General features: G+C 46.8%; 3 protein-coding genes across 3 annotated transcripts in view; 1 reads left to right on the forward strand and 2 right to left on the reverse strand.

The window, feature by feature from the left end:
* Positions 1–7,930, reverse strand: part of DDAH1 (dimethylarginine dimethylaminohydrolase 1) — a 90,691-nt gene extending 82,761 nt beyond the window's left edge. Inside the window, exon 1 of the mRNA XM_080603083.1 lies at positions 7,754–7,930. The gene's annotated coding sequence lies outside the window, so the exon portion shown is untranslated. The remainder of the gene's footprint in view (positions 1–7,753) is intronic.
* A 767-nt stretch (positions 7,931–8,697) lies between these two features.
* Positions 8,698–11,361, forward strand: CCN1 (cellular communication network factor 1). Its single transcript, XM_080603007.1, has 5 exons — positions 8,698–8,981; positions 9,093–9,309; positions 9,646–9,993; positions 10,131–10,333; positions 10,443–11,361. Exons 1-5 carry the CDS (start codon positions 8,922–8,924, stop codon positions 10,740–10,742), a joined length of 1,128 nt encoding a protein of 375 aa, XP_080459133.1. The 5' UTR covers positions 8,698–8,921; the 3' UTR covers positions 10,743–11,361.
* A 7,001-nt stretch (positions 11,362–18,362) lies between these two features.
* Positions 18,363–27,945, reverse strand: part of ZNHIT6 (zinc finger HIT-type containing 6) — a 34,593-nt gene continuing 25,010 nt past the window's right edge. The window contains exons 9-10 of the mRNA XM_080603011.1: positions 24,814–24,938; positions 18,363–20,165 (exon numbers count right to left, since the gene is read on the reverse strand). Coding sequence (XP_080459137.1) covers positions 20,080–20,165; positions 24,814–24,938 — 211 coding nt within the window. The 3' untranslated portion in view covers positions 18,363–20,079. The remainder of the gene's footprint in view (positions 20,166–24,813; positions 24,939–27,945) is intronic.

The raw sequence follows: 27,945 nt of genomic DNA on the forward strand, positions 1-27,945 counted from the left end.
AATGCGCAATACCCGGGCACAGGTATCCTGCCATAAAATCCAGAGTCACAAGCCCTTGCCAGGTCACACAGTGGGTTAATGTGCTGGGTTTCCACCCCCTGGAGACCTGGGCTGGCTTCTTTGTTTTGCTGCAGACCTGTGTGCCACTCCAGCAGCAAAGGGGAGGTCATAAAAGCGGTGGAACAGGGCACTGGGGAGCAGCCGCAGCAGCGCGGGGTGCCTCAGGCCAGGGCTGCTTCTGGAATCAATGAATCTCAGTATGGGTCTAGGAGCGCTGGCTTTGTGTGGATCCCTGCTCACAGCTAAGGCACAATGAGGAGGTGCAAGCAGGCCATATCGAAACATGGCCTCTAACTCGGTGTGTGAAGAAAGAGTTGCATTATTCCACCACTTCTCCCTCTGGATGGGCAATGGCCCACAGTGCCGCAGCTGTAACACCAGCGCTTGGCATAGGTTTCCTCCTCTTGGTACCCCAGCTTCACGAGGGGTCCACCGACGTGGTCCGTGGCTGGGCAATTCCAGGGCAGGATATGGCCAGTCTGCCCAGCAAACACCTCCTTCTGTGCTTTCTGTGCCGACCTGAGCTGCTGCCTGTGGTCACGGCGACAACTGCTCCCCGGATCCATCCCAGCTGCTTCTCTTACATCCGTTCTTCTGCCATGAGGGAAGGGCCACGTCCCTGCACCACCCAGCCCAGCAGCACCTCTTGAAGGACGCGCGGGCTTTCCACAAGGCTAGTGACAGAAAACAGTGATACTTAGCCTGGGGGAGGATGAAAAACCGGACCCTGCCTAGCACTTGTCAGAGGAGGAGCTTGCAGACCAGGCAGGGTGCCCGTGCCGGGGCGCTGAGCAGCTGCTGCCTTGCCTAGGTTGCTCCCCGTGGCCTGGCCCTTCGGGTCAGCAGGACAGGGGGCCGCACGTGGCTGGGAAACGTGCCCCTCTGCTGGTGTGGCTGGTGGGAAAGCAAGACAATCCCACCCCGCCTCCCAGCTTTATTCACGTCCTGAGATGACTATTACATTTATATACATGTATATAGGCGGCTCTATGTACTCACACAATGCTTAGCCCACCGCAGTGCAGACTCCCATTCCCTAACTCTACTTTTCTTCAACAGAAAATTTCCCTGAGAAACTAGCCAGACACTCCAAGAATCTCTTTTTAAATGTTACCTTAATCTCTTACAAGAGTTACAAATCAGCCAGCTCTTTAATCAGACTATCAAAATGAACTCACTTCTTAGCTGAGATAACTTCAGAGGAAATGAGAGAGGCACTGATGCAGTCCCCCAGTCCTTGGGAGCTCTCAACTCCAGTGTCAGCTCTTTAAGTTAATTAATGTGTGCTAATTAATGACATTAACTTTGATCAGACAAATCAGGTTTAACGTCAGTATAACTGAGATGGGAAGCTAGTGCTCAGGTAAGACCCCAGTCGAAGCCAAAGCAAGTCTTCAAGAAATCCTGAATCTGGGAGCGTATTTCTTAGCATCCTGGCCGGCAGCCTACGCGCACGGTGGGTGCTCACCTGCCACCCTGCACAAAACCAAAGGCACCGTATGCTTGTGCACGCGTCCATCCGCACCCGCTGTCAGGAGTGGGGGTGGCACAGCGTGGCTCGCTCCTGAGCTCTTCTTCCTCGTCCCACACCGGCCCTTCATCGGGAGCACTTCTATAATAACTCTGTTCTCCTTCAGCCAGAACTCCATCCTGACCTCCTCCTTCGCTGGCTATGTAAGCGAGGGAAAGCTTCTTACCCCACATCCTCACTGACCACAATCTAGTCCTCTATTTTTGAAATATTTAAGGCCTGAAATGTAGAATTTGGGGTTTTACACCAGTTAATATTAATAGAAGCATTCTCAGGATTTTTTCCCCCAATGTAAATGGAACGCTTTTATTTTTTTAAACATCCCCCTGTGGTGCTCGCAGACCAAACACTGCAGCATTGTGCCAGCCCGGGGAGCTCGCTATAAACAGATCTGTCTAGCTTCTCTGTCAGACCCAGGGAGCTCCGCATAAACCAGGAAAAGTAAACGTGTACATTAAATATTTACTGTTTTCAGCGTGTATAATCTAAAAGTGTTTTTAGCAGCACAAGGAGGGTGCACTTTTAATCTCCGATTTTTATTTTGACATGGCACTGTTATAAAATGGTACGGGTACATCCTGAAAAAGCCCAGTCCTTCCAAGCAGAGGCTCTCCTCTCACAACTGCTGACAAACATTGTGTTATTACACAGTGCTCACCTGAAAGACCCATGCTGCTCCACATTGTTCTCAAATAGTCCCATTAAAAGTTGAGTCTGTGGGAGTTTCAGAATCGGACCCCCGGTTAGGCAGCAGGAGAGGACAGTGATCAACATGCAGGTAGCTGAGTACAATACGATGCAGAAGAGTGCAAAGAGTTAAAAGAAATGAGGAGCAAACATCTCTGAAAGTACGTAGCTGCCAATCAGCACTTTTTTGTTTACGATTAACAGAACATCTAGCTTTTAATGCCTGCTCCACGCGGAAGGGTTTCTGCTTTCATCTCAACACTGACACTAGGAGTCATAATTTCTGCACAACAACAGGAAAAGATATGTTAATGCAATCGTAAAAAAGTCTCCGCACCACAGCGGGCTGCTGATAGCCCTGCTAACCCCGCACTTCCTGAGGACACCAGTCCCTGGGAAAACAGTGGGCAGCAGCCACGCTTCCTGGCTGACTCAAAGAGATGTCCTCTCCCCACGGGTCGCGCTCAGCGGCGGGCTGCACGGCGCTGGCTGCTGCAGGGAGCCACGCGAGGACCCGGTGCAACGCAGCAGCCTCTCGCCGGGCTGCCCACCTGGTCTTGCCTGCCGGCTCCCTCCAGCTTCCCTTTAGTCTCCGGCAGGGATAAACTGAGGAAGGGATTCCATTCAAACCGTTTCTTCTTCACTCCCCAAGAAAAAATCCCCCCAACCAGTTCAACAGAGCAAGACACATCTTTTAGATTTGGATGCTACTCAAGTCTAGAGATGGTTTAGCACTTCTCCTGAATCGCAGACACGTAGGACTGGGATGGGCAGTTATTTGCACATTCTTGGACCGTAACTCTGTCTCCAGAAACATTCTCAAAGCACATACATGATCTGTTGGCTGTCTGCAAGTCCTCCCTATCTGCAAGGATGACATCGTGTCTACTTATTTGTCTGCCATTGATTTTTCTCACTCCACTATCACTGACCAGAAGCGAGGGGCACAAGCCAGAGAGCAGTGCACGCAGCTGATCTCCAGCAGGGCAGCCCTGGGCTGGCTTCCTTCTCTCAGCTGGCTCCTGGGTGTCACAAGACAAACGCACGCAGGAGAAGAAAAGAACACAGCTGGCTGCCACTGAAAGGTGCTCACAGTAACAGACTGGTAGGCGAAGGGTAAGAGCCTGGAGAGAGCAGAATGGAAATAAACAGTAACGCAGCAAACACAACTACGGTCTCACCGTGTTTTAATAACCTTGTGTATGTAGCAGAGAATGAGTAATGATTCTGGACAAAGCCAACGGGCACCTCAGGGGATTCGGCACTATTCTGCAATTAATCCTGTGACATTTACAGCAGCTAGCCTGGAAACTGACAGAATTCACTGTGTGGCAAAGCATCTTCTGTATCTTGCAGGATCAGGCCTTCCCTTCTACATGTGTGCAAAGAAACAGAAATGCTATTTTTTTCACAAAACCAAGCAACAACAACTAAAAACCTACAAAAAATGTGTTCTTAAAACCAAAGGCCGGGCAAGCCCTTTGAATGTCCACGTACCAGTGACAAGAAAACATTTCCTCAGGTCATTAGCAGGAGAGAGGGAGTGAAAGCACCAGAACGAAGGCAGAAGGTTCTGCCAGCTTTTATTCGGGCTAACCTTAAGGAAACAGACCTTTGATTAAGAACTATAACACAACAAAACACCTTTTGGGAAAGAAGTTTGCAAGGTATTTTAAATGCAGAAATGTAAAAACAAATCTGAATGCACTGAGGAGCGTGTGTTCTGGGCCAGAGTTCCACATGCAGATAAATGCAGAAGGCAGCTGTCCCCAAGGTGTAGCTATGATGTAGGCTGAGGCAGACAGCAGCTGAAAACCATTATGGGCTGCAGCCTGCAAGCATTCTGATGCTGAGAAAGAACCCGTGCATGCTCCTGGTGCCTCAGCTTCCTTCAACGAAATTCACAAAATGCAGCTGTGAAAAGGATTTTTCTATGATACATAAAGAGAGATTTCAGCCTACATTTCAAGCTGAATCGCTGCATTGCAAGACGATAGGCATGACTTGGAATTCATGCGCAGCCAGGTGCTAGCCAGGACCACCTGATGGTCTTTTTGTGTTGCGCTTAGGCCAAAGCCCCCCCAGCAGTCTTTTCACTGCAAACTTCAGATACAGGGATGGGCCTGATTGCAAATTCTATCTTCTGAGTGTACCATAATGTTGAAGCATATGCACGTGAGAGTGGGTTAATGCATATTAAGTAATCCACCTGCCTCACTGAGAAAACGGAACTTCCCAGTAGTGCAGCAGTAGCTAGTACTAAAATAAACTGAATGTGAGCTCCTTGAGCGGCAGCGACAAAGAGCTCTCGGTTCTCTGAATGGACAGCAGGAACTAAGCAGAAGATGACTGTAACTGCTTTGCCTTTCTGCATCCAAGCCTTGGGTGAGAAGCCGTTCAGTATGTGTTACCAGTCAGAGGTTCAACGGGAACACACTGACCATCAGCAGGGATGCTTCTCGCCTCTGTTTTGATGTTACGTCCCTTATACCTACATGGGGTGCAGTTCACGAGCTGAAGCAGCAATGAGCACAACTGAATACTACTGCAAATTTAACTTCTTTGGTTCCCCTGCAGGCTCAGGAGACTCCCAAGTTCCCTTTCCACTTTCACAGAAGCAGAACATTCACAATACCTTGAGAGCAGCCAGAGGAAAAATCAGTGCACCTACAAAGCAAAGTGCCTCGGCACAAATATTGCAAAGCACAAACCCACTAGTATTAGAAAACACAGGCAAGGCACATACTATACAAAAACTGGCAGGCATGAGCATAGCTAAAGGTAAGGTAGCAGGGAAGAGGAAGAAAACAAATAGGAAATGCCATACTCAAAGAATTCAGCATAAACTCTGAGCAAATCAAAGCAAGAAAAAAAAATCTGAACCCACTTGAATTTTAGCTGCTGAAGTCTTCTGGCTACTCTGCCTGTGTGTTGGTATGCTTAATTTGCCCCACTGGATTTGCACCTCCTGTGAGTCACTGAGAGGAGCCATTGACTGGAAGAACTGATTTAGTGCAGCAGGAACCGGCGGCCTGGCAGGAGCTGCAGGAGAGGCCCAGCCTAAGGTAGGTAAACATTAGAAGAGGAAAGGCCACAGGGAAAAAGACTGGAACAGGGAAAAGGAGAAGGAGAAGGAGAGATGGAAGAAATGCACAGCAAAGGATGGGCAAAGGAAAAAGAGAATGGGGAAGAGGAAAAAGTACAAAAAGGGCTATATGCTGGTTTTAGTAAGAACCTTCCCCAGAATCCACACGATTGTAAACTTTTGATGTTCCCTAGTTCAGTGCTGGATACCTACTGCCACTGGACATAGCAGCTCTCGGAGGAATATCTGTCCTATACATCCCCTTACGCTGCTCCGGAGTCCCTACACATAGCTGTGGAAAACCGTGTGGAAGGAAGATAAACCATTCAGTTATTTATTTTTTCTTGATTTGTCTCTCTGGAAATTCCTTTTCCTGGAGAAATAAAGGCCTGCGGAGATGACAGTGTGTACTCAGTAAATCTGTAATACCTGGTGTATAAGCCAACTGTTTCAAATTCCTGCCTTGCATTAGCCAAGCTCTCAGCAGACTACCTTACAAACAGCTATTATTGCCTATGGCACAAAAAGTTAGGAGACAGTAAAATACCCTTCATCACATAAAGCTGGGAACACTTCCCAGTTCCCTTAGGACAACAGAGGTCTGGAACTTGGTGTTATACTGAATACAACCTCAAAAAAGAAAGATACTCCAAACTTTTTCCTGTTTCCTGATGCTCATCCACAAGACATAGGCACAGCCTGGAACGTAAACTCGGGGTCACAGTTTATGACAGGGAAATGTGTGCAGTGGAAGCGTATGAAAGGTTCACAGTCTAACCTGAGCTCCAGAGAAACGCAGCCGATCTCGAGTGTTGTCAACTACTTGAAATTCAGGACAGGTTTGTTAAAAGGTGCTTCAAAGCTTTCAAAGTGACCTTTTCTGAGCAAATGCAGGTTCGGTTACAGTTTCCCATCAAAGTTGTGTGAATGTGTGGTAAGACGTGAAACCAAACGAGAAAAGGCGCCATTCATCGACTGTTCCTGTGGCATTTGCTGAATGTTGTGAAAGTCATAGATCAAAGCAAAACGCTTGGTACGTGTCCTTAAATTAGATGTAATTAAACAAACAAGTGTTTGCATAAATCCCTGAAAAGCAAAACCGTCCAATTTAACCACACGTTGGTGTGGCAGCTCTTTCTGCTATAACATTTTCAAAATTGTCACTAGCAAAAACGTGCTGAACGACAAAATCGTTCCTCCTGATCACAATGCCACCGCCACAATATCACCTTGAAAAAAAAGGACCGGTCAGGCGCTCCACCTACGAGCCAACGTTCGACTTTGTAAAACTAAAGTGCTGTAGCACACACACACCTACCAGACCGAGGGAAGCCTGGAGCACTGGATAGCTCAGAGGCTGGAAGCAGGACCAAGCAGCTCCTCCTCGTCACAGCTGGAGCCTGGCCAGATCGGTGGGGCTGGAAAGTCGTTACCGCCATTACTGGCAGCCGCCTGAGTTCGCCGGCTGTCTCTGTCCAATTCTTCATGGACACATAAAGTGATTCCTGTCGCCAGTAATGGCACTAATTGGTGTATATTGGCATTCTCAGGAGATAGCTGCATATAATTAAAGACCAGATTTCCCTTTCAACAATCATCCTTTCCAGTCAAGTTTGGAGGTGTACGAAGGAAGCAGAAAACCAGCGCCGCCCTCTGAGGGCAAAGCGGGCCTGAAGCTTTTCTCCTGCCACCTTTCACAAGCCACCAAACCACCCGAAATAACTGCGGGGATCTACTCTGGAGAGAAAAGCACAACAAGACTCAGCTGTGGGGGAAAGCACCCACAGGGCACCAGCCCTTTTGCCAGCGGCAGGCTCTGCAGGCCCAGCCTGAGCCAGCCAGCTCAGGGCCTGGGCCTGGCCGCTGCGTGTCGGGGCAGCCCAGGCCTCTGTGGAGGCTTCCCCGGTGGGGAGAGGCTGTCTGGCAGCAGGAGGCCAGGCTGGGGTACCAGGGCACTGGGGCCACCGCGCTGGGTGTTTTCTGTGTGAGGATGACACAGGGGCTGCCTCGCCAGCCCCCCGCTCAGACAGGATGCGCGTGGGAGAGGCGCAGCAGCTCGGTGCGTGTCTGTGGGAGCCCGCCGTGGGGGTGCGGGGCAGCCGAGGACTGGGGCCCCGTTGTGTGGGACCCCTCTTGTGTCACCCGCGCCTCCCTGGCAGCCCGAGTCCCCCCGCCGCACTCCTCCGGCCAAAGCCGAGCCCAGGAGCAGCGCTCCCAAGACAACAACGAGCCCCCTTTTCTGCGGCCCCGGCAAGGTCCAACAAGGCTGCCTTATTATTCCTGCCGGTATTAAAATACAAAGCAAAACAAATCGCACGGGCGTGCGCGCACGCCAGCCCCCAGCCCCTCGGCGGGCTGAGCGCCGGGAGCAGCCCTTGCCCAGCACTTACCCAGCCATGCGCACCGTCCGTCCCTCGCCGTGAAGCCGTCCCGGCCGTAACCCTGCCGGCAGCGGAGAGGGGCCGGCGGCGAGGTGCTGGGGTGCTGCCGGAGCCCCTCGCTGCGCGCCCCTGGCTGGGAGCAGCAGGCACAGGCTCAGAGCCTGGCAGCGCTAGGCGGGCAGGTTAACCGGGTCTCCCTCCTCTGCGCATCCCCTCCCTCTCCCCTGCCTCCCCCTCCCCTTCTGCTTTTCTGGGCTCTCGAGGGTTTTTTGCAAAGTTTCTCCTCTCCTCTGCATCTGCTCCTCCACCTTCCATCGTTGAAGGCAATCAAGAAAAAAAAAAAAAAAGAAGTAAGGAAAAAAAAAAAATCCCCCCAAGCCCACCCCAAAGTTGTGTTGGGCACAGTAATCTCGTTTGCCAGGAAGCATCCCGGGAATGGGGCTGGCGGTACCGCCGCCGGGTCGCACACGGCGCTGGGCTTTTTTCACCCGAGCAGCGAGCGGCAGCGCTGCGCCAGTTGGCTCCTCCGGCACAGCGCTCCTAAATCATGATGGACAGATTGCGTGAAAAACAGGAATTCCAAAGAATTTCCTGCCCTGGGAACAGAAGCGAGGGCTATATTTAACAACCTCTGAAGCTGTCAAGAATGCTTTGTGGCTGGATAACAGAGCAGAAAAATGCGAAAAATGCGGGCTACTGCTCTACCAAATAAGGCAATATTGTTACGTCGGGTGCCCGCTCCCAGCTGGAGGCGCTCGGGGCCGCCAGGAGGAAGGCCGCCCCGGCAGCGGGCTCCCTGCCCGGCCCGGCCCGGCCCGGCGGTAGGCGGCGGGTGCCGGGGGCCGGGGGGTGCCGGGGGCTCCGGTGCCGTGCGGGCGCGGGCCCCCCCACCCCCCGCGGCCGGGGCGGGGCGGGCCGGGAGGGGCGGGGCGGGGCGGGGCGGCCGCGCGGCGCGCGCCAGGCGCATTCCTGGGATGCCGCGAGCGCTGGCCGCGGCCGCGGCCCGGAACGCGCGACGTCAGCGGCGCGGCGCACGCGGCGGCCCCGCGCCCTATATAAGGCGGCCCGCGCCCCGCCGCCGCCTCAGACCGCGCCGGCCCCGCTCCGCGCTCACAGGCTCCCGCCGCCGGCAGCCTCCCCTCAGCGCCCGACGCCGCCGCCACCACCGCCGCTCGACATGGGCTCCGCGGGCACCCGCCCCGCTTTGGCGGCCGCCCTCCTGTGCCTGGCCCGCCTGGTAAGTCCGGGGAGGGAGGCTCGGCTCGGCTCGCGGCTCTCCGCTCGCGGCTCTCCCCTCGCGGCTCGGTAGCCCCGGCGCTGACCGACCCCCGCTGTCTCCGCTCCGCAGGCTCTCGGCTCGCCCTGCCCCGCCGTCTGCCAGTGCCCGGCCGCCGTGCCGCAGTGCGCCCCCGGCGTGGGGCTGGTGCCGGACGGCTGCGGCTGCTGCAAGGTCTGCGCCAAGCAGCTCAACGAGGACTGCAGCCGGACGCAGCCCTGCGACCACACCAAGGGGCTGGAGTGCAACTTCGGCGCCAGCCCCGTCGCGACCAAGGGCATCTGCAGAGGTAAGGGCCGCCGCCGTCTCCCCCGGCCGAGCGGTGCTCCCCGGAGCGCCGGAGTTTAGTAATTTTGAGTCCTTGTATGGTTATGCTTTGTTGTTGGTAGCTTGGCAGAAAGGCACATGACTTCAGCAGTCTGGAATGCGATTCAGTATGTCTGGGCTCCGCTAAAAGCACATAAGGAAAAGTGATTCCTGACTAAGTTATTGTTCTGGCCCCGTGTCTCCCGGGGATTGTAGGGAGCTTTACCGCGAACCGAATTCACAGAGCAGCAAACGCGTGCGTTTAAAGGAGCGACTCCCACCTCTGACTCCCTCTCCTCTCTCTCGTTGCTCTCTACAGCACAGTCCGAGGGGAGACCGTGTGAATATAACTCCAAAATCTACCAGAACGGCGAGAGCTTCCAGCCGAACTGTAAACACCAGTGTACGTGCATAGATGGAGCTGTGGGCTGCATCCCGCTCTGTCCGCAAGAGCTCTCCCTTCCTAACCTGGGCTGCCCCAGCCCCAGGCTGGTCAAAGTCCCCGGGCAGTGCTGCGAAGAGTGGGTCTGCGATGAGAGCAAGGATGCGCTGGATGAGCTGGAGGGTTTCTTCAGCAAAGAGTTTGGTCTGGACGCTTCTGAAGGCGAACTGACTAGGAACAACGAGCTAATTGCCATCGTGAAGGGAGGCCTGAAGATGCTACCTGGTGAGTATGGGCTAGCCTGTGTAACGGTGACAGTTAAGGTGGGGAGGAAAGCCATGTGGCTCTTTAGACCCCAGCGGGAAGAAAGAAACCCTGTGGGAAGATGCACTTAAGTCTGAGCCCTTCTTTTCTTTTTCCAGTGTTTGGATCCGAGCCACAAAGCCGAGCTTTTGAGAATCCCAAATGCATTGTGCAAACAACTTCCTGGTCCCAGTGCTCCAAGACATGCGGAACCGGCATCTCCACGAGGGTTACCAACGATAATCCTGACTGCAAGCTCATCAAAGAGACCAGGATATGCGAAGTGAGGCCATGTGGCCAGCCAAGCTATGCCTCCCTAAAGGTAAATACGGACTCCTGTGGTGCTCCTCTTCTTTCCAGACTGGTTTGGATAGAGGGGAAGAGCTGGACAAGAATCTCCCACTAACAATATTATTGCCTTCTCTTTACAGAAAGGGAAAAAATGTACCAAGACTAAGAAGTCCCCATCCCCAGTGAAGTTCACTTACGCCGGATGTTCCAGCGTGAAGAAGTACCGCCCCAAGTACTGCGGCTCCTGCGTGGATGGCAGGTGCTGTACGCCCCAGCAGACCAGGACTGTCAAGATCAGGTTCCGCTGCGATGATGGAGAAACCTTCACCAAGAGCGTCATGATGATCCAGTCCTGCCGATGCAACTACAACTGTCCGCATGCGAACGAAGCTTACCCCTACTACAGACTGGTCAATGACATTCACAAATTTCGGGACTAAGCTGTGGTGGGGGTGGGATGCTAAACAGAGTTCTGAAGTAACCAGCCATGGAGAAAGGACCTTTGATGGAAGTGGTGCCTTGCCCGTTGGAGGGCAACATTGAGATGTTACAAGAGTGCACTGTGCAACTGGACACTAATGCGACAGATTTAAGCATACTTAAAGCTTCATAGTACTGGAGCAACTTCACTGCTTCTTTTTGGAGCACCTTATCGTATATACTGTTTTCTGTTTGTAAGTGATCTGAGACATGTTTTGTTCCGGTTATGAAAACCTTCTTCCTATCCTGTTCGATTTAACACTATGCTTTTCCCCCCTCCCTCTCTCTTCTCCCCCCCTTCCCCAACCAAGTTGGAAGTTACATTCCTTCCTGAGGTGGGCACTTGTGAGGTGTTCACAGTGGCAGCTATTATGTACCAACTGTAGTTTAATGGCAAACAGAAATCAGTTGTTTTAAAGCTGAGTATTTTATTTATCAAACTGTAGCTTTTTTTTCTTTTTTAACCCCTTCCAGACCCTGTAATACTGGAATAAGTTGTAAATGATTTTAATTTTATATTCAATGAATTAAAAGAATTTATTTATGGAATTAATCATTTAATAAAGAAATATTTACCTACCTACTCTCCATAGAGCATTTGAAGAGGGAACAGCTTTAACTACAGCAAAGGCAAGACCTTTCTATGAACACTTTGAGTCCCAAGATTCTCGGGAAACTAAGGCAAGCTCTCCTGCCGATGCAGCCATGAACTCCACTAAGCTGAGTCTAATTCGTGGGGTAAATGATATACTGAAGGGGTATATACGCTCTGCCCCCCATGCTCTAGAAAGCATGTGCAGAAAAATGTTCCTGGCAGTGAAAGCCCATGTTTGATGGAGAGACTGAAATGTTAATTAGAGTGTCAGATTATTCAAACTGTCTTGGAATTTGCAACATGAGGCACTTCATTAGAATGCAGTATGTGCACAGCGAGGTAGAGCACTGGGGTGGAAGTGGTCGTCAGGTCTCACATTTTTTTGGTGGCTGCTTCTTGCAAATTAATAGAGTTCTGTGGAAGAAGAATGTTTCCTACAGTCTGCAGGAGGTAGTTTGCTTTCACTAAATTCAAATTAAATGAGCTTGAAGCAATGACTTTTGTTAATCCTAATAACCCAATGATGAAAAGTAAACATACTGTTAACAGAAGAAGAATGTGAGGAATTTCAAGTACTTTTCCAATAGAGTAAAAGGCAAAGCAGCCAATCTTTTCTCTTCCTTGCCTCCCCTTCCCACTTTTCAAATATGTAACTACACTTTAGGGATGTGGATGACATTTAGCAAACCCAGGGAGCCCTAAGATAGCTAGCTGGCATGCGTTAAGAAAATGGCATTTAAAAAATGACCTAGAGGAGGAACTGAGAAAGCTGCACGAAACATTTGTACTATGCTGGTTAGTATAAAGCTGCACTACAGATAAGGCTGAAAGGAAACCTGCACCACATTTTTTTCTCCTCATCATCACCAGTTAGTTCTCTGCCAAGAAGCCTTCCTGTAGTCTTGAGTGAGAAAAGTACTTCTCAGAAAAAGCAGAGACCGATTGTGGGGTTTTAGGCTGGTAGTACTGTCATCCACCACCATGCGGTTTGACACGCAAGTGGTTAAGAGTTCACTTTTCATTTGATTAGACATAAATATTTCAATAAAATAGATGGCCAAATATCTCAGAAGCTCATCTCTGGCACCTAATGCTTTGCCTGACAAATTACAGCTGTCTCTCTTCTGCTCAGTCAAGTTCTCTCCCCGAAGGCATTCAAAACTTCAGCTGTTTTGGAATTTACCACCTGGCCACCAGTCTTAGCTGTACCTAAACTTGTCTGTACAATATTTGTTGACAGTAAAAGTGTAAAACGCAATGAAGCGCTTTTGTTTGGTTTTGACTTACATCTAGCACCGAACACTTCATTACATCAACCTCTCAACGAGGAATCACCGGGTCTGCATGTCGGGTTACTGCACGGAGAGTAGGAACACGCGGTTCACAGACACAGCGGAGCTGCCTGCTCGTTCTTGGCCACCTCCACTTTCAACTACACCTGAATGACACCCACTTTAAAGTAACCTAACTCAGCTCTCCTAAAAATTACACGTAGGCATAACTACACTATATCCACAGAGTAAGTCTGAACGCGCACACGGCACCCAAGCAAAAACGGCCCTTCCAACTTCTGTCCGAAGCGTGGTTCCACACAGGTCCTAGTTTTTACAGCCTGCACTTTGGGCTTTCCATGTCTCATCAAGAAGAGGGGTGGGTCTGTGATCTTTGCTCACTAAAAAAAGTACTGGTGGGAGCATAAGGGCTGCAGGAGCAGAACATGCAAACATGAGAGCAAAATATACTAAATAAAATTACCCTGTCATAAAGAGGCGAAATGAACCCCACGAGAATGAACTGCTAATCTTCCAGAGCTGGGACTTCACACCAACCGAGCATCAACCACGCTGTTCTCTTCTCACTTGCTACATTTCACAATTGCATGGCAAAACTACTAAACCCCACAATACTGTAAAAGGAGTCAGCATCACGTCTTGCCTTTGTGCTTGCTTTGAAATCTTTATGTCCCTGTTGTTCCAGCAGAAAAAGAACCCCAGATACTAGGCATGAAAATATCAATGATAAAAACACGGCTTCCTTTAAGTGCAACCAGGAGGGCCCACAGGTAAGGTAAACGATCATAACTGTTATTCTATCTCTGGGTGGAAAACTAAAATACCAACATTCTTCTTCAAGAGTCCTCGCACAGCAGAGGGGCTGCTGCTGCCCGCCCGTGTCTGTGGCAGTGCGTTTGTGGGGTGCTCCGTCTGCCGCGCACCCCTGCAACGAGCAGCGGAGGGGCTGCCAGCGGTGGGGTTACCCGGGGATGGGAAGCGTGGCACGGGGCAGTTTGCTGCAGCTGCTGCTGCCGCCGAAAGGAACGCTCGTCAAACTACAGCTGTAGGCCTGAAGAAATGCCTCTTGTTGTACTCAGCGCAGTTATTTACAAGTGCCTGGTGGAGGTAGCCACTGCGGTATCAGGGGCGCACATAAAATCTTCCCTACCAATGTAGGCAACGCCGTGAAGACAAAGTTTATGTTTCCTCAAGTGCTGCATCACAAGAAACAAAACAAAAGCTACGGGGGAGCCCCAGCAAAGCAGGGCCCACCAGGCTGCGGGACCGCCAGTGGGCACCTTCTGGCAAGCAGGCCCAGCGCCCTGCTCCGGCTGGGAAGCCGCACACAACTTGTCTCCTGTGTAACTGGTGGATCTCTGCACGTGCAGCGAGGGAACGCTGGGTCTGTGGTTTTACCTGCTGCTCTGCCTCAAGCCCGTTTTTCATGAAGGCATGTCCTTGTTTTGACCTTCAATTTGTTTTCTCCATGTAACATGCCCACGTACAAAGCAGCACATAGAAACACAGAGGGGCCACGGAGAAAGCAGCAAATACAGCTCGCTTTGGAGGTACCTATAAATGCACTTCAGGTCACAAACAACTGAAGTGCACGGAACTGCAGTGAGACTTGGTATGCAAAAAATACAGATCCAGGCAACAAGGCGATGCAACGAGCACCTATCTGTATTATCCTGTAGAGACCAAACACCGAGAAACTGAACAGATGGCATCCAGTACGCTATGACCTCCCCACACCCCCTCCAAAAAATGTCCACATACACAATTTATATTGGAGAACATCCTGGAAGACCCCAAGGCACCACTCACATAAGCAACTTTATCTGTCCTAAGTACAGCCACTTACCAGATGGAATGCAGCAACCATCCAGGACGAAACGTTACACGAGCTTTTCGTTTACTGGCCAGAAGGAAGACTTGTAAAGGTAGGGTGCATAGGTTTGTGCAGATGGAAATCTGGCTAGGATATAGGCACTGACAACCTCATGCCGAATGCAGCTGGAGTTTTAGTAAGAGGAGTGACGAGACTCCGCTATACACACCAGTTGAAGTCGGCAGGCCAGGCCAGTCATGTTCTGAGAGCACTGTCCGACAGCAGGCCAAAAAGATACCTGTGGATCTGCGGACTCTAAGCAGCTGATTCTCCAAAGCTACCGAGCTTCTTGAGCATCTCAAACCAAACGGGTTAGATCTAAATTGGCTCATAAAATCTAACATAGTCAGACATTAAGATAGCACAGCTATAAAATCTGCAAGTTGTTTATGAGGACGTAAAATAAGAGAGTAGGTTTTACTTGTGCTGCGGTGAAACAATCCCATTAAAACCAACATGGATGCCCAAGCACAGCTGAAAGCAGAAGCAACAGGCAGCTTTCACAGTCATTTCTTCCTCCTCTTTGTGGCTGAAATGGGATGCCAGGAAGAAAGTGGCAATGTGATTTTCAAAACACTTTTGCTTTCTCCGCAAGCTGGGATCACGCCGGAACCAGCCAGCTCCCAGCGCAGTGTGGCAATTTGTTCTCTAAACCAGGACTCACTCTCCTCCCTCACTTCTATCCCTGTTTCTTGGGCAGGTTATTTTTAACTTGCTCTGATTTGTCACGCAACCCCACCAACAGCTGTACTGATGCAACTGATGCAAAAAGCAGCCTAATGCAAAAGGACGAGACAAATATGAGGACTCCTGTGCCAGTTAAAGAAAAATCTCCCGTTTCTATCACAAGCAGGAGGCAGCAAGTCCAGAAAGACTTCCCTTTGCCCCAAAGGTAGGCAAGGCACTAGTGGATTTCTACATTTTATCAGTGTTAATTTTCCTGCCAAAAAGCCCACTACATTAGGATAGGCTGGAAAAGCTAGTGGTGGGGAAATCAGGCCAAGGCAGTGGAATTCTGCTTCCCAAACAACAACAACAAAATATGTCACAGCGTGCAGAGCCAAGCAGGGCAAGAAGCTCAGGCAGTAAAAGCATCATTACAGCTACGCTGCTGTCCGAGGGGTCGGCGAGACAGGCAGGACACGGCACGAGCACGGTTCTGTTGTCAGTTCACAGAGGTGGGCAGCAAAACAACTATCCCTGTCTTTTCCTGGTTTTACATGTCATCTGCAACTCCCCTTTCAGTTTCAGTATTTATTTGGAGTTGGTTTTGCTGCCATTTCTTGTTTGTCCCGCATACATGTGACTTCCTTCCATCTCACCACAAATTTCCACCAAATAAAACCATATGCACTGCCATAGCAACATCCTAATACAAACACAGGGTAATCTTTGTTCGCTGAAGTACACAGTTGTGTTTTTTTTCCCCCTCTCATTAAGAGAACCTGCATCTGCATACAGTTTAACTGAATGTCATAGCAACAACATAAACACAAATTCAAGATATTTTTTCTTTGGAGGGAGGAAGAATAAATGTTTTCAGGAAAAGTGTGTGGGACTTGAGAAAGCAGAACGAGATGTTTGTGACCAAACAGGGCCTGACGTTACATCATCACAGCTGTATATTTACTCCTTGAGAGCCTGCTCTGACAAGGTGTGATGCACTCCCAGCTCCTACAGATGTCAACAGAGAACAGCCCTAGCTGGCAGGGCAGGGTCCGAACCACAGCTGTCCCCACGCTCAGTGCAGAGGTTGGGCTTCCTATCGGCACTAAGCCTGGACATTTCTGCACTTTTTTTGTCTAGAGAGGGTGTTCTGCACTGTGAGCAGGTTTACTCCTAACGCGAAGTAAATCCGCCCTGCTTTACTGGAGTAGCAGCTCTTGGTTAGCTCGCTAGTCCGGACTGCCTCTAAGAGCTAGGGCAGCAACTCTGTTTGCGGCATGATCCCCTTTTCCTCTACAAATCAACAATCCCTAAAGTGGAGTAAATACGGTACAGCCTAGCATTCAGATGTGTTCATTCAAAACCTCGCTGTCATACTGACAGGGAGTTGTTTACCCATGACAGTTCCCTAGCTTATGCCTCATCCACCCCAGGAAGCTGTACAAAAAAGGAAAGGAACCAAGTTCTCTCCTAGGACTGACTCAAGCCCAGCTCTCAGCTATTGCTATGCTCTTAGCTAGGCTCTATTTTTGTCCCTTAGTTTGTGAAAAGGATGACTTCATTACTTTTTTTTTTTTTTTTTTTACTAGCACGTTCATTCAGTACAAGAGCCTCTACTCTTTGCTTTGTAAGCTGCTGGTCCTTCAGTTCAAGCATGCTGTGAGAGTTCAGGGTTTGAAACCTGAACAGTCTAAACATTAAAAGAAGTGCTGTAACAACGCTACACACAGAGCTTGTTCCTTCTGTGACAACTAGTTTATAGAGAAAAACAAATGAGTAAGCATAGTAGGCATAAAATCAAGCACTCAACGCAAGCTGGTGCTGAATGATGAAGATTAAAACAACAGCACGGGTTTCTCATTCACAGGCATCATCTGCACTGAATCAAGTCAGCGGCCTATATTGGGATGCCAATACAACGCGATTACGAGAGGATGTTTTCAGAATGGACTGGACTGAAGTCTTCCAGGCATCCTCTGCGCTTGACCAGAAATTTAAGAATATGGCTTTGTAAGATGTATTTTCTTTCTTCAGTTTTTACGATACGAGATGTTCATTCTGCGTTAAGTCACTCAGAGGAATTAAGAACTTCTCCTAACTGCCTGTGAAAGTACTAACAGCCAAAGAGTGCATCAGCTGTGACTAGGTCCGTAACCTCAGCACTGTTACCAGTGATGCCTGTTGCAGGACCTGCACTAGCCAGCTGTCATCAGTAAGACTGTGCTGTTAGCCCAAGACCATCACTTTAATTCATTTTTACATACAAAATATTCAACAAGCTTTGCCAAGCTAAATAGTTGAATTCCACCTTGGCTCGCATTCAATGAATTGCCACTGCTCAAACCAGTGTGCCCATTACCAACGCTGAATAAAACCCACTAGACAGCAACCTGGGAATGAATGGCAAACACACCTACTAACAAGGCCTTTTACTCTCAGTTTGTCTGAAATCTGAACTATGCTCACAGCTTTGTTTGGTAAATCTCCTTTCTGGTAACCACTACAGGAATAACCTTTCAAATTTTTTAGAACCCTCTTTAAGGTAGGAACAGATTTACATCCGAAGGGTAGATTTAACAGCATCTTCATCTAAAAACAAATTAGGGCTGTGTTTTGACTCCCAAGAGAGCTTAAATTAGATTTCTACAAGAAAACACAATGCAGGGAAACACTCAGTCAATTAATGAAAGCCTCCAAGAGCGCAGGAAAGTAATGCAAATCCCATTGATTACAAATGCGTGTTCCTCAGCCAAAGCCGAACCACACACACATGCAGAGCAGCGTTAATATCTGCGGCACTCTCATTTCCACTGCACGCTCTGACTCGGGGCAGAACTACCACGCTTTTACTCCAGATGAAACACTTCTTGGCAAATGAACTGTGGCAGTTTTGCTGTTCTGCTCTTCTATAGGTGTTAATATGAATGGGTTCAAGGCTGGTTTAAAGTAATTTGCGACTACCAAGTGAGCATGCAGTAATCACTGATTAGGAAAAGCTTATTCACTGTCACTGAACTGAAAAAATATGAAAGCAACACCTATAGCTAGGAACCGCGCTCCTTTAAAGAGGGTTAAGAAAACAAACATTGAAACAGGAGGTGGGCAGAGGACCAACAATGATTAAAAAAGAAAATAGAGCACAGGTGGCTACTGACAGGCAAGAGCAAAGAATTCCCTGTTTTATTACAGATTGTAAAACAGATGAAGGAGAAGGCACACAGAATCACCGTGAGGAGAAGCAGCATGCGACTACCAAGGTCTGATGCTCTTTCCAAACTTCATTAGCTGGATGTTGCAGCAAACAATTTATTAATGACAATTTGTTTGCAAAAGTGTGAAAAAATAACTTCTACAACCTTGAACATCTCAGAAATCCTTTCCAAGCAGTATGGCTGGCCAGGAGCGGACAAGCTGGCGCCCTGAAGTCTGGATCGAGCGCCTGAAAGCCTGAGCCCTTCACTGCTGTCACAGCCTCGTGTGACCTCAACAGGCAACTTCACTGCTTTGTGTTATCTTTCTGTCTATTATGTCAGCCCTGGCAGGAAGAACACTTGTGACCAACAAACCATCTTCACGGGAGTTTGTGGTCAAAACATCAAGCTCTGCACTCGAGTGGCTGACCAGCGCGCATCCCGTGCCGCCGGCCTTGGTCACAAAGGTGATAATCTCCAGCAGCAGACAGAGCAGGGCAACAAGGAGCTGGCAGAGCTGTTTACTGAGCTGGGTAACCACGTGCTTAGGATTTTACAAACGCTGACTTGCAGCTAGACCTTAGGTGAACCACAACCCCCGCCGCAAACTAATCCCAGATGCCTGGACTGACTCCCGAGACTTGCGCTGCGAGGGCGCCGAGGGGCTCACCCACCCACCTGCCTCCTCCAGCCGGCCCCGCGGGCACGAGGGGCTTGAACCAGACACCGCGACAAGTGCTCGGGGATCGTGGAATCCTCTATCGGCGGTTAGTGACAGATTGCTGTCGTCAGTAGATGTTACAGTACAGGATTCTTCTGTTTTGTCTTTATTTGCTTTTAGGTAGTTAAGTTCAGTTGATATTCCAGTAAACATTTTCAGTACCTGGCTTCAGTAGGTAAAGCAACAACACAGGATTACTAGATGCACAACATCAGCACTGTTTAGAAGATCAGTACGTTAGCATTAGTGACACTCCATGTATGTACTTCTATTCATTTTTTAAACCGATGCTAATTTAGAAGATCAGGGTAGAAGATTAAACATGCCACGCACAAAACATGGCTCAACTTGGTCCTTGCTTGATATATTAAGCAAGATACAACCAAACAAGAAAAAGATACTGTGCTAGACATCCAAAATGCCACCAAAAATTAAAGTCAGAAAACTTAAAGAAAATTAAAACCAAAAGTAAAGATCACGTGCAGCAGCTCAACATGACAAAGAAATACCCTAAAAGAAAACTGATCTAATGAAACACCAGATTTTTTTCAGTAAGTTGAAGCACGATGGCTCATATCCATTGATAAATGCAAATATGTGATATTTACGCTCAGACAAATCAGACATTGAGATGTTAGGATAAAAGGAAAAATATATTGTTGAAATGAACTTGGAAACTTTGAATCTGGGTTACTCTGTTCAGTAAAGATAATGGATAAAAGGGTGCTGTGCAATAACGTCAGATTTTTCTTGAACCATTAATTCCCCATCTCTTTATTTACATACCTAAACATGCATTACTAAATCCAAAGTTAGGGAGGCAGCTTGGAAATGCTGCCTTTAGTGAAGCAAGCCAAACCGAACCTCGGAGAAATCTGTTGTGTAAAAAAGATTTAATTAAATTAAAAAAAATATATATATATAAAAGGCTCATCCCACCCTCTTCTCACAAAGAACTGTCATGAGCTCTCCCGAATTTCCCCTTCTTCCTCAGATGAAAGTGACGAACTTTCACTGTCCGAATCCTCTGCAGATTCGCTGGCATCTGAGAGTGAAGGACACAAACAAACAAAACAACAAGCAGTTAGTCTCAGCAATGTCGTTTCCCCCTTTTCCAGCTTGCTCAAACAGAAGTAGTGTTTTGAATCTTCTTTTCCTTTTCATCACAGTTTCCTTGAGGACAGTTATTTCCTAGCAAGTAACAAGTCTCATAATGTAGGATACAGCCCTGCATAGTACTTTGTTGTCGAAGGACAAAGCAAGACAATGTTTAGGATTTCTTTTAGCTTTTAAATCTTGGTCTCTTGGTCAGGTAGGTAAGCAGAATATTTATTCCACACAAAGCTCTTCATCTTCATCCAAATTGTTCTCTTGGTTTGTTTTAAATGCTGTTTTCTGGGTTGCTACATACATGTATTACAACTGCAGTGAATTACAGGTCATTAGCAGTGTGCTGTTAGCATTTCAGTTAAGACAGGGAGCTATTGAGAAATTCTGAACGGAAAATTAAGATGCGGCACATGTGCTCCTTCCACATATTCCCACATCCCAAAGATGGTGTCAAGCTGCATGAATCCATGAGCTAAGGCTGGGGAGGCTAAAGCTTCACAGTAACATGTGCTTTAGGACAGGCTGCTGCATTCTGTTGCGATCACATCATGAAGCTACTCATTTCCCAAACTGGTCTTCAGCCATACATCCTGAGACTCCCTCCTTAACAAGCACCGACCCCTGTCACCTCGTGGTGAGGTCACCAAATGCCGCTGGTCGGTGGCACTCGAGCTGCACAAAAATAAACTACAGCGAAGCAGGCACATGATTCACACACCGCTCTCATTGGTATTTTCAGTGTTTGATCCGACCATGAATTTAAAGAAGATTTTGAGCATTTAGTGTCAGATGCTTCATTAAAGAAACACTACCAGAAGGGAGCTGATGAAGCATAGCTACTGTCTTGTCAAGCTCAGTTCTACATCTGGTAGTACACAGGACACAGTGTGCACCTGTACTGTTTCAATGGAATTTGTTCAAGAAAATAGAAGGATTTCACCCAGAAACACCAGAGGTCACATTTTGTCTATATTAAATCTAGTGTATAATCAATTAACATTTATATGCCAGATATGTACCGAGTAATGCACAAAGTAAGGATTGTTTTTGCCTCTAAGTCCTGTGAAAACTTCTATAATCCCCTACTATCTTCAGCCATGACTGACCCTGCCTGCTGAAATCAGAGCACCTGTATTTTTTGCTGTAAGCAAGTCAAGCATCAAAACATCCCGTAAAAGAATGCGGCCATCTCCTGGCTCGCCATGAAGATCAGCAGACAAATGTTAGCTCTAGTTTAAAGTTTTGTTTTACAGGTATTAGAGATTGTCTTCACTCAAAAAGAACATATTTTTATGGTCATAATGGCGCTGCCTATAAATTAAGATTGTCCAGTCCCTCTCACCATAAAGCTGTCCACAGTTTACTGATAACGTAAAAATTAAACTCCTGGTCTAAATTGTTCAGTGCTGGTTACCTTCCTTCATTAGAACCTTTTTGGAAGTTTCAGCCAAAATACTTCAGCCATTTCTGAGAATGAGGACAGGACAAACAGGCTTTGTCCTCACTAACTTCTAGCAGCCTCTCTCAGCAGGTGTCCAGCTCTAGCTCTTCCCCAGTCTTTCAGGGTAATAACTTGTGTTGTGGGGGTGAGTGGCGTACTCGGTGAAGAAGCTGGACCGCAAGGAACATGCCAAATGCTGCAGCAGTAAGGTGACTTCTGGGGAGACAAGTGGGCTAACGCTCCTCTCTCCTTACAGTGTACTTCTCCCTGGCCATGCTGGAGGTGAACCCACGACTCCCACTCTTAGCAGTTACCTGTGAACGTAACTGGTAAAGCAAGCTAAGTAGTGTTTGTTTCTCCTTTCTTCTGTAAGGCTCTTTACAGTACACAAACGAAGAGTTTGATGATTGTGACACACTTCTACAAAAGCGATTTTTTGTCTTCACGTGGAGTAACAGCACCAAAAGGCCCTCCTATTTTTAAGTTCTGAGCATGCTTTTCCTGAAACAATCTGGAGGACTGGAATTCAACACCAGAAAATAATATGCTTGTTTGCAAAGCCCAGTCTATGCTAAATGCCTAAATACGCAGTCGAGAGAGCAATGAAAATGTTCAATGCTTGGCCTCCATACATAAGGTCCTAAGAAACACAAAAGTAAAGTGGGAAAGCTTACAAATACACACTCAACATCTTTAATGTTCCTACGATACAGACTTTATAAAAGTATACAATTTGCAATGTTTTGCAGGTCACGATTCATTCTTTTCCTATTCATTTAGAAGTACCTATTACTACTTGACTAAAAGTACCAGAAATATAATTGGTTTCGTGAAGTCAGCTTTCAGATGTCCAATTTTTGTTGGCCTGTTAGTAAAGTAATATCCTTCACAATTCAAACCCTAAAGCTTTAGAGCGAAAAAAGACAAAAAATGTAATAAAAGGAAAGAAAAAAAAAAGATTGGGAAGACTGAAAAGGCTTTTTTTTTCTTCTTTTCAGTATATAAACCTATTGAAATAGTTGGCTTTTTATTTACTTTCCAAAATTATCTTACAGCAAGTATTAAGTAAGGGAGGAAAGGACTGTGCTACTTCAACACGAACGACGTACTTCACACTTGTGAAAGCACAAGAATGTAAATGAATGCTCCTACTCTTACGCAAGTAATATGAACTGGCACTGAAGAGTATTTTGGACATGAGGAGCTATGGCCAAATCAAAACTTACATGTCTCCCAATGAAGAGACATTAATCCCTACATTATACAAGTATCCCGACTTTGCATTTTAATGTATTGGGAATATTTAGACAAGCACAGTATGAAGAATTTGCAGCTATTATATATGTAACTATAACATGTTTTATTTCAGTTACTGTGTCTTCAGTTTGCTTCCAGACAATTTGTTGGAGACAGCTGCATAAGACTCTTAAAAAGATCACCTGATTATAAACTGGCTTCACCCCTCTTACCTCCCACCTCCCTTTAAGTGCGAAGAAATGCTGTATAGCATTTCTCTTTCCTTCCCTCTGTTATATCCTGTTATTTTTGCCGTTAGCTATAAAATTTTGCTGTCACAAACAAGACACCTCAACAAGGAGTTATGCACCTGATTTTTATGGAATCTCTAGAAACAGTTACCAAAGATTAAGAAAATCAATGGTTCCCCAAAGCTGCAATAGCTGCCAGTGTTCCCCGAATACCAGCCTCAGGGATGACGGCTAACTGAATGATGCCTGCAGCAGAGGAAGGTCACTGTCTTGAGGACACACGCTTGCACTGCCCTGCGCCAGCTATCGGCACTTCCAGCTGCTATCAGCTCCCTTTCCCTCGCCCCTCCGCCCTGCGGTCCTGCAGAGCCTGCCTGTCGCTGCAGCAGCCTGACCTCGAAATACGGTTGTTCAGACAACTTATTTGAAACTACACCCTTCGAAGGACAGCCTCCCTACCAGCTCAGGAGGCGGTAATGACGACCATGCTATTGAGATGGAGTTTGAGTCAACCAGTTGTAATTCCCTCCTGACATCTAAATCATAGGGGCAGGGCTGACAACTGAAAGGCAAGGGACCCTGACCAAGAAACGATGGACAAACTAAAGGTATCTCATGTCTTTGTCCTGCAGCACATCTGCACGTACTCCCAGGGTGAACATCAGGAGATCCAGTTGCTCAGACAAGACTTGGATCTTATCCCCTGGCGTGGTGTCCCCCTCTCCTGCAATATACAGATAGCACAAGAAATGTCCGCATACGGTTCCTTGACAGCAGATTGCTCCAGTGGATCACTTAGTGAAATCTAGCCAGAACATCAGAGACCCAGGGAGGTGTGCTATCGCTGGTATGATATTCTTAGTCTCATATTTACTCAGTTTAATTATATACATACAGAGCCATGATTCAGTTGCTGCAAGGAAATAGCCACAGCAAACTTATTTCAAAGCTTTTCCTTGGAAATCTGTAAAAATAACAGATGGGCCCATCACTGAAAAGTATGTTCTTTGACAACTAAAGTTACTAGCTGAGGACTAAGGGACAAGGAACTGGCTCCCTCTATCAGCAGCTGCAGAAAGCAAAGCTTTTATATGGAAAAGCAGAAATACAGAAAGTGAAGCCTTTATATTATTGAGAAAGATGGTACTTTCCAAAAAGACAACAGTGCTTTTAACCCACCCAAAAAGCTACTTCGCCATTACAATTTCTAATAACCATCATATAATTCATAATTATTTGACCAATTTTAGGAGTTATGCTGGGAAATCATGGACAAAGCTTCCCTTTTCTGTAGCAGGCTTACAATTAATCTTCCTCTGACAGCTTGATTTTTTAGAAACAAACAACTCTGTCCATCTGCTAGGTACAAAATTTAGCACGAGTCTGAAGGATTGTTTTACCTTAGTGGCTAAAACCATACAAAAACAGATGAAGCACCAGTAAACAACGTTAGGACAAATACGTACAGTAACACTGAAGTGAGACATCAACCATAAGATTTAAGACAGCATTCACAACAGTTTGATATCAATCTTCTAGAGTCTGACGGAAATATACTGTGCATTCCTGGCACCAATAATGGGTGTATCCTTGATTATTGTTTATTCAACTAAAATATCTAAGTATAGAATTACAGGAAATAAATATATGCTTACCTTGGCCAAGAACCACCATGTCATTCTTCAATTTTTTTAAGACAACAAATAACGTTGGGTACTCAATTATTACTTTGTTTTTCAAATTTTCTAGGAGGCTTCTACTGGCATCCAGTTCATTGTACCTTAAAAATAACAGGAAAGTTTATTTTGGGTTTTAATACTACCAAGGACATAACGTACACTTTCTAAAAAAAGCTTTCTTGCAGTTCACAGGATTTTCTGATGATATCATGTTTAGAAGAACTCTCTTATGATTCAAATTACATATCTGGCCTTATTATCCAACTACATCTTTTTAAACCCTCCTAACATCTAAGCTTAAGAACAAGAGGAGAATGGAATTAAAGTTTCATTACAGGCCAAAATGTTTTCAGAGCTGTTAATGAATATGTTCACCAAAATCAGAAATGGACATATGGATATATTTACCAAAATCAGATTCTAAACTGAAAATAAGACAATGTCCTACTTGTTTTTTCCAATCACTCTTAGTATATGCATAGTAAATGTATACATTTGTTATTTTTCACGCTTATGGCCTCTAATATTACAGATTTAATTTACATGCCTAGTAGTGCACCTTATCATGTTTTCTTACGAATTGTCACTCAAGTATTGGAAAGATGACATAAAAAGCGTGGCTGACCAACTATAAAAGCAAAGGCACCTTGGAAGTGCTTAGAGCTCCGTTTTTGTAGGACTCGGATACCCAGAACAGACAACCATAAGCAAGCATTTCTAGAAGGTGGTACAAGATCCCTGTTTACGGCCAAGAGAAGCCCTGCTTACAGCACCATCTCCAGGAACCCCTGTACAGCGAAGGCTGCATGTGTGTGTGCTACGAGGCACGCGGCTCGACGCGCAGCCCCTTCCCACAGAAGGGCTCCCTCCCCTTCACCCCACAGGCTGAGGCCGGTTACGCAGCCATGTAACGTCATACAAGTAAAAGGTAAACTGAGCATCTCCTCCTAATCTACAATGATATCCTAAAACTGTAATGTCCTCTCCCATCAGAAACCTGCACGTGGGATTTTGGGGAACGGAAGGGTGTTTCAAAGCCCTCTACGAGAGAAACCCTGCTGCTTTCACTTGATACAACCACAGCATGCACCACATGCTCTGATAGTATTACACTGCAATCTGAGTTATGCAATTCTTTCTGTAATCAGGATTATAAAATCACCACTAAGCTACTGTATCAGCTAAAGCCAAAGGAAGTTCAAAACCAAAATACACTGTGGGCAATAAGGGGAGTATTTCGCACAGCTGCTCCGCCTTCTCTGAGCATTTACATATTATGCACTTGGACTTTCTTTTGCCAAAAAAACCCACCACAAAACAACCCCGGAGGGGTGAAGGAAATGTACACTTTATGATTTTCAGCAATGTACGATTAGGAACAGTACATCAGAGGAGTCAGCAGACAAGAAGAATATTGAAGGCAAAGCAGGATTTGAGTTCTTGGGATTTAAGGGAAACTTAGTTTGAGCAAAAACTATTTCTCTCTCATATTCGACTTCAATCATCATGAAAATATTTGGTTTCAAGTTTCTCTTAACCCAAAGTAATTATGACCTGTTCTTTCTGAAACCCTTTAGAAGGGATAACAGTATATTACATTTCTCATTGAATGAATGCATTCATAACTCGGGGATTAACACACATGAACAGAAACATATTTACTGCTTTATTTACAGTACTCTAAATGCAAAGCATGGCGATACCTTTCCTTTGGCAAGGACCTCAACACATTCTTTTCTGGTTAAGCAAACGTTTACCACCAAGAGGCTAAACTAATTCACATGCCACAATACACTTTCCATTATCTCATGTTTTAGACAAAACATCTCTAGCGTCCAGCTTGGCATAAGATAAAACATTTGTACTTAAAACTATTTTATGATAGTAAATTACTGGAGTGTTAGATCATTACAGTCAGAGCTTTATCTTTTTTTCTGTGTTTAGTAAATGGTACCGTTTGACAATGACAGAGAAAAAACCCCAAAGTTTAGTTCATAATCTGGTCTGTAAACTTCAGGGAGAATATAACAAAGCAGCTTAAAGCCTCTCTTTTTCTAACTTTAGTGCTGTTAGTGCCTATTCTATCCAAAAGACCTTAGTCTACCACACTCCTTACTCAATATACAAGCACAAGTTGAGGTTTTCTGCTAATCCACCTGTCAATCTTTTCCTCGACTGTGTATGTTTAAAGATCTGAAAAGAAAACTAATACTTGTCATTCAATTTCAGTCAAATACAGGATGGCTCGCAGAGCAAGGCTGACTTCAGGTTCTCTCTAAAGGACTTTGTCATGAGAAAAACCTTCCCACTTGTACCCCAGAAGCAGAACACAGCTGTACACCAGTGGGGAGAGCAGCACAGGCCTCTGGCCAAAAGACAACCGCCCTGTACAACATTTCTAGAAACCCAAATCCACCCCCGTCTCAGATTTTACTTATGAAAAGGGTAGACCTATTTGAAGAAAAACCAAAAAGCATGAATCCTAAAAAATGGAATGGCTTCTTACAAGTCTTGTGACTGCTCAGCACCACGAGGAGCTGCAGGGAAGCGGTGTCACCACGGCTGGGGATGGTGTGGTGAGAGCTCGGAGCAGAGACCCCTTTACCATCACGTTACCTACTTCTCCTGTATCACTAGCATCGCCTAGCCTGCTCGGCAAGAACCTATGGCTGGCTGCACCTTTTTTCAAGCCCTTCCTTCAGCGTGCTGTTCAAGTTCAAACCTTGATGTGATGCATCACAACCCCGAACTGCACATTTGGAAAGACACAAATAAGACACGGAGGTTTTCTTTTTTAAGTTGTCGTTAAGCATCCTGCTGCAGAGAAGCTGTCCTGTTCTGGTACTGAACACACGTTGCTGTCCCTCCTTGCCTCATTCAGCTTCCCATTTCCTACACTCGGCAGGACTTCTCATTGCGCTTTTCCCTCTGAATCTTCCTTCCTCTATGGTATTTACTTCTATTTACTGCCCCTTCCATACATTCCCTCAGTCTCCTCATCCTACACCCGCCGCCTAATACATTTTCCAGATTGTTATCTTGCCCCAGGCAGGGCTTTACGCCCATGTCATGAAGCAAGAAATGGGCCTGGATTTCTTCTTAATAAGA

This window comes from Anser brachyrhynchus (genome assembly GCF_964034855.1).
Source record: "Anser brachyrhynchus genome assembly, chromosome: 8".
Taxonomy (NCBI): Eukaryota; Metazoa; Chordata; class Aves; order Anseriformes; family Anatidae; genus Anser; species Anser brachyrhynchus.

Bases quoted from the DNA above. Each gene is read 5' to 3' on its own strand.
- CCN1 (XM_080603007.1), top strand. From the start codon at position 8,922: ATGGGCTCCGCGGGCACCCGCCCCGCTTTGGCGGCCGCCCTCCTGTGC. The intron at 9,994-10,130 runs GTGAGTATGGGC...TTCTTTTTCCAG, and splicing joins AGGCCTGAAGATGCTACCTG to TGTTTGGATCCGAGCCACAA. The intron at 10,334-10,442 runs GTAAATACGGAC...TTCTCTTTACAG, and splicing joins CAAGCTATGCCTCCCTAAAG to AAAGGGAAAAAATGTACCAA.